Genomic DNA, 13,556 nt, shown 5'->3' on the forward strand with positions numbered 1-13,556 from the left:
CTGGCAGCAGGCAGGGCCAGGCTGGCCCATCACCTGCTCATAAGCTTCTTGGTCCCAAGTAGAATGTTAAGTGCACCTTGTCAGAAGCATCTTGCAAAAAGCTCTCACCCAGTCTCCGGCCATCAAGGAGAGTACCCTAGAGAGTGGATGCCATTTGTACCCAGCAGAACTGGAGCCTCCTCCCTCCCGTCACCACTCCCAAGAAGGGGCAGCTCTCTGCTGACAGACAAGCAGTGACGGTCTAGGTGCCAGGGGACCCTGATCTGCTTAGTTCCCAGGGCTGTTGGGGCGAGGTGATGGTGAACAGCACCACTCAGGAGACTTTCAGATCCACGGTGACACTAGGTGAGTCACTTTCCCTCTTTGGGTCTGAGTTATATCATCTGTAAAATGGGAACAACCACCTCTGTTCTGCCCACTCAGCTGTCTCTTGTAAGGATGAGGACGAGACGTGCACCCAAGGAGGCTCAAGGCTGCCAGGGTGAAAGGTAATTGTGAGGTTTTCATTACCATTGAGATTATCTGGAAAGAAGGTGTCTGCGCTTTTCAATCACTGGGGTAAAAATAAAAACTCCAGGAAGCCTGGAGGCCAGTCTAGCAGTCCTGTATTACTCCTGGAGACCCCAGCCGATGAAGATATGGCTTGTCCAGTGCTCAGGTGACTGCTGATCCTGACCGCTTCCCCTTCCCTCTGGTTCCTGGGTGTCCACGTACACATGTAACTCCAAGTGTCGTGTCCATTTCTCTTTCATAAATTTGAGCACGAAAACAAAATCTCCCAAGGTGTAGAAATGCGATCCTGAAAGGTAAGCTCTGTGATTTAAAAGGATGTGATTGTTATGTGAACACGATGGCTATCAAAAGTCCACCTCTGGTCTCTAAAAGGCTTCAGCCCTGCCTGCCCACCCCATCATCCCCACAGGCCCTTTCAGGCCTCACCCTGCTGACAGGTGGCTGGGTAGGGCATCTCTGATTAAAGACAGAGGGGACCAAGGCCCAAAAGGCAGGCTGAATTTCCTCCTTGTCCAACCCCCTATTCCTTGGCACTGCCTGAGCCCCGCCGGAGGCCAGGCCCAGCTGCACAGCTGTTCTTCTGCCTTCTCCTGGTGGCAGGCTCCGCCTTTAAGCCAGACAGCTATTGAGCAGGAGTGCTGTTTCTAAAAGGGTCTTGCGTTTTTGTGCCCAGATTGTCTGGGAGGTGGGGATCTGGAACCCTCTGAGACCTCAGGCATTGGTGGAAGCACCCAAGTCCAGAGAAGAGGCCACAGGGGCTGCAGAAGAGGCAGAACGCCCTCTAGCGGCCATCCTAGCCATTCCAGGGAGAGGCGGAAGTGCCGGTTTGATTTGAAGGGCTGGCGCTCAGGACTCTACCATGGGGGGGGGGGGGGGGGCAGCCACCTGGAGGAGAGAGTGGGGCCTGGTTTTGATCCAAACATCCAGGCTCTGGACAATTGCAGGGATAGCCACTTGCAAACCCAAACCCAAGAAGTGATAATACACTCTGCCTATCAGTGACCTGGCTTTTGATTAGAAATAAGGCCATAGCGGGAAAGCAAGCCATCAGTAAAGGCCACCCTGAGTTTGTGTGTGTCTGTGTGTGTGAAGGCTACTCTGTGTGTATCTGCGTATACACATACTACATGAGACAGGCAGGGAGCCTGGACCTACCCCTGGTGCAAGCTTATGTACCATGCACGGTTCCTGCCAAGGATGCCCCATCACCATGGTCGCACCCCAGGCAAAACTAAGCAGACTCAAACCAGAAACAAACCAACCTCTTAGCCAACAAGCACCTCTACACAAGTCCTAAGAGAGGTTGGAGAAATCACAAATGGAAATTTCCAGAATGTCCCCACCCCTTCGAATTGCTGGCTCTGGGTCACACACAGAGGCACCATGGACATGCAAAGGGGTGCTCAGGTGAGGATACAGAGCTCATCACAGGATTCTCAGGTAGCTGGATTCAGAGCAGCCCTGGAACACAAAACATGAGGCGATCCTACAGCAGTGGCAGGAGCACACAACCTGGACCATTTACAGGCAATAAATGGGTTGCTCATGTATCCTCTTTGGGCCGCAAATTCATGTACCAAAAGAAAGAATATCTGTCCTTTCCACCCATCAGGCTGGTTTAAGAATCAAATGAGATACATTTTTGAACTGATGTTTTGGCTTTAAAATGTGAAGAATTGATAATAAATCTGTTTTTAATATAAACATGTCTTCCCAAACGCTTTGTATGAAATCCGCTCCAGAGAGTTGGATGTACCGTGTTTGCCCTGAGGTTTGGGGGCCCTGCACACCACTCCATACCATGACTGCGAAGGCCCAGACCACTCGTTGTGCGCACAGTAGGTCTGGGCTGTCCCCTCTGGCTAATGCTAAAACGGGTGGTAGGTCCTCCTGAGACTGTGTGTGGATAATGCACAAGTAGGTAGTCAAGATCCTCCCTCCCTCCCCCCCCTCCCTCCTTCCCTCCCACCAAGGCTCCCCAACAGAGAGAGGCCAGTGGGAGACTCTTCAGTGTATGTAGATCCTGTCGGAGACCGCTCCGGGCAAGTGGGTCATGATCTGCATTCGAAGCCACCAGTAGTAGTCCATGGGGTGGTAGCGAGTGTAGGGCGTGGCAGAGGTCAGAGCGTGGGTGACGGCCTTGATGACAGGGGATGTGTCTGTGGAGCCACTGTTACAGTAGGTCTCCATCTTGGCGATCTTCTCATCAAAGTACTTCCTGCCATAGTCCTTGCGCACCACCTCAGGCAGTTCTTCCCACATCTTATTGGCAATGGCCTGGATCCGCTCAGGGCTATAGAGGCTGGTGGCAGCAATGAAGTTGCCAGGCTCCACCACGCTGACCTTCACGCCCAGCGGGTACATCTCATAGCGCAGGCAGTCAGAGAAAGCCTCCACCCCGAACTTGGTGATGCAATATGGGGAGCGGGCTGGGTTGGCCATGCGGCCCAGCATGCTGCTGATGTTGACAATGCGACCTACAGAGGGAGACGGCAAACACCTGCTCAGGAAGCACTGCCTGGTGGGGCAGAGGGCCGGGGGCCCGGCATGTTTCCAGAGGCCTGGCTGCAACTGGCTTCCTGGCCCTGCCACCTGTTTTGCTGCCTGTCAGGCTGGGGCCTGGACTTCTGAACCACCCAGGGTCAAGGGGCCTTCTTGTTTATAGTCAGCTCAGGCCCACATGTCAGGATGAACCTCCCTGATATTTCCCAGGCAGCTGACTGTGCCAGGCAGGACACGGGAAGAACAAAGAGCAGGCTGCATACGAAGAAGGCACACAGAATGGGCAAATTTCTATCACCTGCCAGGGCTCCAGCTGCAAGCAGGCAGGGCCAGGATTCTGCACCTGATTTCAGGGCTAGGCCATGTGGACAGGGTCTCCGGCACCGGAAGAGAGTGGCGACCTCAAGAGGCTTTCCCACAGACCCAGCCTTGGGTAGTGGGATACAGGTGGAGCTGATCCAAGTAAGCCCAAGCAGACCTGGCACCTGCTTGCCCTGGCTGTGCACTCAGCAAGTTAAGGCACAGCCTCATCCTGGACACTGTGGGGAGGGCAACTTTCAGAAACTTCTAAGCTGGAAGTCACTGGAGGGTTGGGGTTTTCTTCTAAAATCCTACAGCTGCTCTCTGGGTTTATCCTATCACTGCCGAAACTTTGGGATAGACCGTATGGATTGTGCCCTTTTTTCCATTATTGTTTGCTATCTAGGGAGAAAATCTGAATCAGTCACTTCCTAACCAACTGACACGGTTTGAGTGTTTTGTCTGGTTCCAGATTTCTAATCCCGACTGTTACTATTACTGTATTTTACTTACAACCACAATCATCTTATTTTTTAACTGTGGCACAGTAACTCATAGAACGGATATACCAAAATTTACTTAACCACACCTCTGTTGATAGTTGCTGTGCACACACAGCTCTGTGCACAAGGGTGGTTATTTCTCTAGATTAGGTCCCGAGAGTGGGATTATTGCTGTTAATTTTTCAGCCTTTGAGACTGCTGACCTCTTAGCGGCCCTTCTTCCTAAGAATCACACATCACTTTCCATCTGCCTGGCCATGGCACCTCCACTTACCACCATCCACAAGACCTGCACAGCCCCTGAGAGTCAGGTGCTCAGCCTCATCGGGGAACGGATGCTGGATCTGCTGAGACCAAGTTCCATACTAAGCAAAGAAGAAAAGGTGGGGCAAGAGGAAGATCCCTTTCCAACTCACCTTTGGCCCTTCGGATGAGGGGCAGAAAGGATTTTGTCATCCGCACCGTGCCCCAGAGGTTCACTTCTGCCACCTCCTTGTAGGTCTCCATGCTGGTGAACTCCACCTCTCCGAAAGTCGAGATGCCCGCGTTGTTGACCAGGCCCCACATGCCTGGACAGGATGGGACAGAACTGCAGTCACCACCTAGCCTTGGCCTCAGACCTCACCCATCAGCCTGCAGCCCAACCCCTCCCTGCTCTTGTCCCTTTCCCCCCAAACTTGCCACTTCCTATCCAAGGCTCTTGGGACACTTTCTAGAGTCACCAAGAATAACAGGAGACCAAGAGGACGAAAGTGCTGGCTGTGACGCTCCCTTAAGTCTAAAAGGTCCAATTATCATCTTGCTTCTACCTGCATTGACTCTCTGGGCCCCACCATGACCCAGCCCTGCCAGGTGCCCTCAGTCCTGAGTCCCACATCGGCTAACTCGTTTCCACTCTGCATCATGCAGTCACATCCTCACACCCTGCACCCCGCACTGAGTATTCATCCCTGCCTCTGCAACTTCACCTGAATTCACCCTCCTGCCGGAAGCCAGGAGAACCACAGGAGTCTTCCAGGTCAAGCCTTCTCTGGAGGTCAAGGGAGGGACCCGGCCTCCAAGGTCACATAGCAGTGAGAGGCTCAGCTAAGGCTTGACCTCAGGCCGAGCCCCAGTCCTACTCCACCCTGAGACCCTTCTGATCATTACTGCATTCTCTGATCTCCCTTCTGTGAACCACACACTATTTGCTGGTTACCACTGGTAAGCCCCAGTGTATACGTACACCTGGCCTTTGTGGGTAGAGAACCCCCCTCAGCCTTGTGTGGTCCCAGGTGGAGTATGGAATCGGGGCAAACGTACACTCTTGAGTATACTTGGGTTGACTGTTTCCGGCAAGACCAGCTAGGGGAGAGCTGGTTTCTGTAGACTCAGTGAACACTGGTGCTGGAAGGATCCTTGGAGCTCTGACGACTACTTTTACAGCCAGGGAAGCAGAGGCCCCGAGGAGAAGGGACTGGCTTCAGGGTGCCCCAGAAGTCAGAGGCAGAGCTGAAATGGGGAAAGTGGCACCGAGGAGGCGGCCTTGATTTGCAGGGCCCTCTGAGTTCTGTTTTTGGGGGGCCAGGGCTGGATGGGCTGGAGCCTCAGGGCAGAGCTGTCCTCCAGGGCCTGTCCTCCTGCTGCCTGTGGGAACCCTGGCCCTGCTTCACTTTCCAAGTTAATCATGGAAATGAGTTTGTGTAAATGACAGAGTGATTGGTCTCTCGCTGCTTTTCTTCCGTGTTACCCAAATTAAAGCTTCAGCTGACCTCTGGTGCCTTCTCCTTCAATTACAGAGAATTAAGGACATTTATTAAGAGAGGAAATTGCTGGTTAACAAAGTGCTCATGAGGCTCTCACTCCCACTCCCCACAGCGGCTGAGCTGACGCCTCAGGCTCTCAGGTCTCACCAGTGACCTCGCAGTGACGCAGCCACTACAACTCCCATCCTGCAGACCTCCCCGGGGAAGTCTTCACCCCTCTCTTCTTCCCAGGAAGGGCAGGAGGCCTCCCGCCACCTGACAAGGCTGACACTTCACTCTCCACCTTCCAAACCATAAGCCATCACTCCTTGTCCCTTTTTTATGCAACCTCAACCCTTCCCTTGCCCCTGACCCCCTCCCTTCAGCCTTATACCCATTAGATGCTCAATAAATGTTTGTCAGATAAGTGCATGTCTACAAATACCATGTCTCAACACTCTAAAGAACCTTCTCTTAACCATGCTACCTCCTCACACCGCTGTCTGCTCTCCTTCCCTCCACAGCCCATTTCTCTGCTCCCCTGGGCCCCAGCCCTGCTGCTGCTCCATGGTGACTGCGGTGCTACCTGCTGAGGATGTCACCGTCCCCCCCATCCCTCCCTCCCATCTTCACTCCCCTCAACCTCCCACAGTATGAGCACGACTCATGGTGCCTGACATTCACTCCTCCCTTGGCATTAATGATACCCAAGCACTCCTCCATCCTCCCTGACACCCTTCTTCTACCTGCCCCCTAAATACAGGTGTCCACCAATGTCCTGTCCTACACCACCTTCTCTTAAATTACACTTGGTGCTCAGGCAGCCTCGTCTTCTTTATGTTCATGGAAATTTCCAGCTGCTTTGTGTTTGATTCACACAGGACAGTATCACACTTAAAATGCATACAGGGATTTTTTTTTTTTCCCAACTAAAAACTAATTACATCTGACACTGATATCCAAAAAAGTGTAATTGAACTTGACCTGTGGAAGCACATTGCTCCTGGATTACAGCTCTGCTGACTTGATAAGCAGTAACAGTTCGCGGACCTAGGAGCTCTCTGGAGTCCTCAGCCAACATTCCAAACCCACTCACAGTGAACATTCCTGCTGTTGTCCTGCGACAGCCCCGTCACATCACCGCCTCTGCGTCAAGGGTTCCCATGTACCCCTTGCACTCATGGCTCTCTCCTAACCCCGGTCTCCTCCTCCTGATGGGCACTTTCACCTCAATGCTCCCCAGGGCCCCAGCACCCCCGACCCACAGCAACACGTCACTCTCCAGCTGCTCCAGCCCGCACCTCCTCTTTGCTAACAGCCTCACTTTCATCTGGTTCCTCGCTTCTCCCCCCATCTATGAGTACTGATCAAGAGTATCAGTTGATATTACTGATCAGTTGATACTATTGATCAAGATCAAAAGGACAGCTGCCAGCCCCTGAATAAGCACTTTGCATGCATTCATTCAGATACTAAGTTGTCCCAGGTCTGGATGAGGCAACCGAGGCTCGGGGAGGTTAAGTGCCCTGCTCAATGTCACCCAGCTAACAGGTGGACAGGATAGAAAACACAGCCCTCAGGGGCGCCTGGGTGGCGCAGTCGGTTAAGCGTCCGACTTCAGCCAGGTCACGATCTCGCGGTCCGTGAGTTCGAGCCCCGCGTCAGGCTCTGGGCTGATGGCTCGGAGCCTGGAGCCTGTTTCCGATTCTGTGTCTCCCTCTCTCTCTGCCCCTCCCCCTTTCATGCTCTGTCTCTCTCTGTCCCAAAAAATAAATAAACATTGAAAAAAAAAATTAAAAAAAAAAAAAAAAGAAAACACAGCCCTCATGCTCAACTCTGTGCTCCTGTTGGCTTCCTCTGCTGTCACAGAATCGGTGTCTTCTTTCCTTTCCACAGCGTTACTCTGGGTCCTGGTGGCCTCCCTCCAGTATCATTGGAGAAGACTCTCCCAGGTCTCCTTGTCACAGCCTTTGTCCTCCACCTCCATCCTGATAGGCCGGTCAGCCAGACTGTCCTCTATCAGTCACTTCCCCCTCTGATAATTCCCTTCCAGAGGGGGTATGTGAGGCCTCCTTTGCCAGGCTTCTTGTTCTGCCCTCTGGAAGCCTGAGCCACCTACGCTCCTGCCTCATGCTCCACCCCACCCTGCTGCTCCCTGGCTCTGCTCAATGCCCCGTCCCTCAGCCGGAGATGAGAGCAGTTTTTGCTGACTTTCTGCCCATGGTGCTGCGGCAGTCAGATCTAGGTGTGAGCACTGGATCACTCACAGGCACTTCTCCCACTTCACAGATGGGCAAGCTGAGGCCCACACAGAGGAACATACAAGCCTAAGGTCACACTTCTAGTAAGAGATGAAGCCCACAATAACTCCAGTCTTCTCACTCCCAGACTGAGGGAGTCCCAGATGGAGGACAGGGTCTTCTCTATCTGCAGCATAATGTCCCCGGTGCTGTAACTGTTCGAAATAGGTCCTGCCGTGAAGCCACCAACTTACGCTTGGCTGGTGTCGCACCACAAACTCCTCCTGCCAGGTCAAACCCTTACTGGTGCTCAGCACACTACCAAGCATGCAGCAGGTACTCAATAAGTATCTATGGACTGTGAGGTTAAGTGATGGTTGCAAGATCGGGCCTGCCGGTTGGCTCACTGACTTAGCCTTTCCCTGGGGTGCAGGTGGGCAGTGCTGGTTACAGGCTCCAGGTGCCTATCCAGTCACTCAGAGTTCTGCTGGCAGATGGCTCACCTGCCCTGATCACACAATCCCCTTCATCTCACCCCCCCTGAGCCTGGCTCCCGTGGCTTTGACAGATACTGTTCCACGGAGCCAACGTGAAGGGCACCAAACTCCTCATCAAAATGTACGCTCCACTTGTCCCGGTTAGGATCCTGTCTGGGTGGTGAGGTGGAAGCAGCCACCCACTTAGGAACCGCAGGCCGATCTGAAAGCCCCAGAGGGCGCCACCTGGAGCTCAAGGACAGCATTGCCAGAGAAGGGGAGAACTGCAGCGGCTTTACCAGGAAAAAAACGGCCCTTGGGGTGGGGATGGGGGCCACAGGGAAGGAAGAGAGGTGGAGGGGGAAGTAGGGAGAGAGAGAGAGAGAGAGACCTGGACAACCACATGTCTGACAGATTTATTCCCTTTTTCAGACCGAAAAATCTTCAAATCTTTTTCCAGAAAATGCAGTATTGGTTAAGTAAGGTCATGGTGTGGTTTATCAGCCCTCACTGAAATGCGTCATGAGGGAAAATGCAGTAGGGAAAAGTTTACGCATCGAGGCGGTACCAGGCTTTGTGCTCAATGTGGCTCCGGGTCTACCCTGCCTTGCCTGTCAAGCTAAACGGCCAGACTAATACAGGGAACCGAAACTGTCCTGCCCTGGTGGCAGGGGACAAAGATCAGGATCCTGGGCAGCCCCCAGCTCTGGTGCAGCCCCACTCTGTGCTCAGGTCTACAGTGATGATTTCTTTCTGTGGGCATTTTAAATCACCACAAACCCTCAGGCTGCAATGGAGTGGCTTTATGGTGCTGAATGCAGCTGTTTTCCTGCCTAATCGCTTATGAAGGCAACATCCTGGCAGTCGGGGAAGGTGGGCATGAGGAGGATTTACCACTGGGGAGGGGTGAGGCAGGCTGTTCCTCTCAAGCTGATAATCATCCCAGTGGGACTCATATCCTGCCTTTTTCAATGGGACAGGAGCCCTGGCTTTGCCTGCTAATTATTAAACAGATGTTCAGTGAGTGAGGGAACTCACAGGCCTCTCCTCAGAAAGCAGAGAGACCTGGCCATGGCCTGCCTTGGGGTGGGGGCGGCACTGAGCTGACAAGGTGACACATCAGCGACAGGCTGGCAGGCCAAGCAACAGCTTCTCCGATAGCCACACAGCACAGGAGTTTCTGAGGCAGCTGCTGGCCTCAGCATCTTCACCTGCCTGATAAATGCTCAACGGGGCCCAGCACAGGCCCTGGTGCCCTCCCCTCCTCCCTACTAGTGCTTGAAGTCACCATTCAGGAGAGCTGCCCCCACCCCATTCTGTGGAAAAGCAGAGAACTGAATGAGGTTCTCTTTCTGCATGGTCTACCAGGAAACTCAAAGGTAAATGTCTTAGGGGCGCCTGGGTGGCTCAGTCGGCTGAACGTCCGGCTTCGGCTCAGGTCGTGATCTCATAGTTCGTGAGTTCAAGCCCCGCATCAGGCTCTGTGCTGACAGCTCAGAGCCTGGAGCCTGGTTCCGATTCTGTGCCTCCCTCTCTCTCTGCTCCTCCCCCACTCATGCTCTGTCTCTCTCTCTCTCTCTCTCTCTCTCTCTCAAAAATAAATAAACATAAAAAAAAAAAGGTAAATGTCTTAGATGAAGCAAGTAGCCCAGAATGCAGCACCATCACGGCTGTGTACTTCATGAATGGTGTCTCCTCCCACTTAGGTCCTCCATGAGCCGAACTGGGAGGACAGCTAAGTCCTTATGTTACAGGAACTTTCTGTACCATGTGACCTTATTAGCTACTGGCCCTCAAACTTTTTGTTCCTTCAGCTTCCAGTGCCCAGTACCCACCTTCTCTGCCAGCTGCCTCTCCCCCTCTCGTCCCCTGACTGCTTATGTTCCCAGGAGTCCCTCTGTATCTGCACCGCCCCCCCCCAACCCCAGCCTCACCTCCCGGCCTGGACATCTGGTCTCCACCCGGACATTCCCCCAGGGTGTCCCATGGGCACTCCCCATCCCTCAACCTGCTCCTCCAGTGGGGGGCACCAGGTGACAGGAGAGGCCTCATGCCCCTCCCTCATCCCCACCTGCATCCGTCACCAAGTCTAGACAGCTGTGCCTTCCCAAATCTGATCCTTCTTCATCCGTAACACCCACTGCCCTTGTTCAGCACTCCTGCACTCCCTTTAAATCCACCCTCCACACTGCCGTCACAGTCCCCAGACTGACCAGGTCATTCCCCTCAGAAAATCCCCTTCAGTGGCTCCCACAGGCCTCAAGAGAGTGACCATGCTCCCTTGCCTGGACCCCAGGCCCTGGACGACCTCCCTCCTCAGCCCCATTTCCTGCGCCCGCCTCCACCAGACTTGTCCGCTGGCTCGTCCCCTGGCACATGCCGTGTGCTTCTCACCATGGTTCACGCTCTCCCCTCCTCCTGGAACGCCCTCCTGCGCTCTCCCACAATCTGCTTTCAACAACCAGCTCCCCACCCCTCTGAAGGCTGGGCTGCGTCCTTCTGCTGTGTGTTGCTCCCTCAGAGGGGATTTGGAAATCATCTGGGCTAGCCCCCCAATAAACTGTGAGGTCCTTGGGGACAGGAACTGTGCCTTGGTCATCTCTGTGTCCCCAGCACTTGGTCTGGCACCAGGCCCAGAGTGGGCATCCAATGAGCACTGTCTGAACGGACCTGAACCAGCACTCATCCATTCATCTCTTCTAGAGATTAAAAAAAAAAAAATTTTTTTTTAACGTCTATTTATCTTTGAGGGAGAGAGAGAGAGACAGACAGAACATAAGCAGTGGAGGAGCAGAGATAGAGGGAGACACAGGATCTGAAGCAGGCTCTAGGCTCCAAGCTGCCAGCACAGAGCCCGACACAGGGCTCGAACCCACGAACCACGAGATCATGACCTGAGGCGAAGTCGGACACTTAACCAACTGAGCCACCCAGGAGCCCCATTTCTAGAGATTTTTAAACCACTTCTGGCTTTATTTCGCATTGCCTTATTGCATGTGTGTGTTTAATTTAACCCACTGCCTCCCACTGGGCAAGAGGAAGAGCTTAAACAACAGGGAAAGTAGGCTTTTGGCAGGACACAAGTAAATGGGGCGTAGTTTTTAGGAAAGGTGCCCTTGGGACGGCTAGTGCGCTACCCCTGCTGCCCCAAGGTGCCTCTTACCTTTCTCAGGGTCCTCCAGGCTCGAGCGGACAATCTCCACCACTTTGTCCACTTCCTCACTTTTGCAGACATTGAGCTGAACAGTTCTTAGTCGATCGCTCTTCAAGCTGTCCAGCTCCTTGACCCCATCATTTCCTTTGTCCTGAGGAGGAGAGAGGAGCTGCTTCAACAACTTCCTTCCTACCCTGCCTCCAGGATGAGGACAAGGGCCAAGGCCCTGCCAAAGCCTGGGCTTACTAACAACTGCAGGAAACGGTCTCTGGAGACCCACTGGGGCTGTCCAACCAGCAGGCGGTTCTATTCAACCCTAGTACTGATGACAAATCAGGCCAAACCAAATACCCTAGCTCAAGCCCCCAGGAGAAAGACTCACCGGCAGGAGTCTTTCTCTAAGCAAAGGTTGCAGACTCAGTACCTGCCCCGGCCAGACATGTGGGTATCAGATAATGGGGAGGGTGGGGACTTGGGAATGAAGCATGTGCCTTCCTCTCAACCCCTGCCAGCTGCTGCCCATGTGGGTATGTATGTAACATAGAGTTACCAGATGCTCACATTAGGATTTCCTAATTTTTAAAGTTTATTTTGAGAGAGAGAGTGTGCGAGAGAGGGCATGTGTGCACATGAGGGAGGGGCAGAGAGAGAGGGATGAGAGAGAACCCAAGCAGGCTCCTCACTGTCAGTGCACAGCCTGACACGGGGCTCAATCCCACGATCCCACGAACCATGAGATCATGACCTAAACTGACACCAAGAGTCAGATGCTTAACCGACTGAGCCACCCAGGTGCCCAGGATTTCCTAATTTTTTAAGTGTCGGCAACTTACATTAAAAAAAAAACAACATAGGCCAAAGCACATCCACAGGCCATATGTGACCGGTGGGCTGCCAGTTTGTCACCTCTGTTCTAAGTCAAGGGCCTGTCACCACCAAGATGGTCAGAAGCCAAAGCAGGCTCTAATTCCAGCTCAGTCACTACTCAGGCTCAGGTACTCTGGTGCATCCTTTACCAGGTGCCCAGTTTTTCCAGCTTAGAAATAAGGACATTGCCACCTGTCCTGATCTGCTCAGGTTAACAGAATGAGGAAATCATCTTTATTTAAAGCCTGCTAAACTATAAAGCGCTATGCAAATCCAGGTATTCTTAAACACGAGAAAGCAAACATTTCTTGGGCCTCCATCATGTTCTTAGCCCTGTGCTAAGAACTGGAGACACAAAGATAAATAACTCAGCCCCTGTTGTCAAAGAGGCACCTTGTAAGGAAGGGAGCAGATGCGTCAGCGAACAACACAGGCAGTATTTGCTGCATTGAAACCTTGCAAGAGGTGAGAGACTGCACAGAAGGTGGGACAGACAGGGAAGGCCTTTCAAGAGCAGTGACAGCTGAGGCCATGAGCCAGAGGGGCCCTGGCGATGGGACATCTCAGGCATAGGAAAGTCCTTTTCAGGCAGAGCAGAGGCATAAGGAAATGGTTGCACATGCGGCTGGGGAGGTGGGCAGCAGTCTTCTTGGGGGCAGTGGTAAGCTGCTGGAGGGTGTGGATAAAAGCAGGCATCATTTACTGAGTGTTTACCGTGCTTCCCACTGTGCTAAGCACTTGCCGTGCATTTCTCATTAGCCCTCACATCATGAGGCCGGTTGTATTACCATATTTCATCTATTCTATAATCCACATTTTTTCCACCATAGGGGTCAGCTACAATGGATGTGAAAGTCAAACACTGCCCGTTACAATTTGATTGACAGTGACTTTCTTAGTGGTGCATGAAACGGCAACGCATCTTATAAGAGGACTACACAGCTGCCAGATGCTGACGTGAGGGAGCTATCCTTACTCCCAGCCAAGGGCTTGCCTCAGCTACAAGCAGTACTGAAGCAAACATCCTCAGCAAGGGCAAGAGTAGGAAGCACAAGGATGTCAGCATATGTCAGCGGTGAAAACTTCTCTACAAATTAGGCTGAGCCTCATTAAGTGGTCTGAACCACGAGGACCCTAACCCCAAGGCTGGACACTCTGCACATGCATGTCAGAGGGACAAAGGAGAGAATGGCGAAGGGACTATGTCAAATGGGGCCAAAGGTGCTGGAGATAATCACTCTGGAGAGAGACTTGGGGAGAACAGGAGAGTGAGGGAG

The 13,556-nt window shown here is 52.9% G+C and overlaps 1 protein-coding gene across 5 annotated transcripts in view; it reads right to left on the reverse strand.

The window, feature by feature from the left end:
• Positions 1 to 2,469: 2,469 nt before the first annotated feature.
• Positions 2,470 to 13,556, reverse strand: part of BDH1 (3-hydroxybutyrate dehydrogenase 1) — a 64,823-nt gene continuing 53,736 nt past the window's right edge. For 3 of the 5 annotated variants that reach the window (XM_019839952.2, XM_019839953.2, XM_019839954.3), the window contains 3 exons: positions 11,422 to 11,563; positions 4,235 to 4,387; positions 2,471 to 2,990 (listed from right to left, as the gene is read on the reverse strand). In XM_019839952.2, coding sequence (XP_019695511.1) covers positions 2,521 to 2,990; positions 4,235 to 4,387; positions 11,422 to 11,563 — 765 coding nt within the window. In that variant the 3' untranslated portion in view covers positions 2,471 to 2,520. Of the gene's footprint in view, positions 2,991 to 4,234; positions 4,388 to 11,421; positions 11,564 to 13,556 lie in introns of all 5 variants that reach the window. The other 2 variants (XM_019839951.3, XM_003991764.6) reach the window with 1 other exon arrangement.

The sequence above is a fragment of the Felis catus genome, chromosome C2, assembly GCF_018350175.1.
Source record: "Felis catus isolate Fca126 chromosome C2, F.catus_Fca126_mat1.0, whole genome shotgun sequence".
NCBI classification, from domain to species: Eukaryota; Metazoa; Chordata; class Mammalia; order Carnivora; family Felidae; genus Felis; species Felis catus.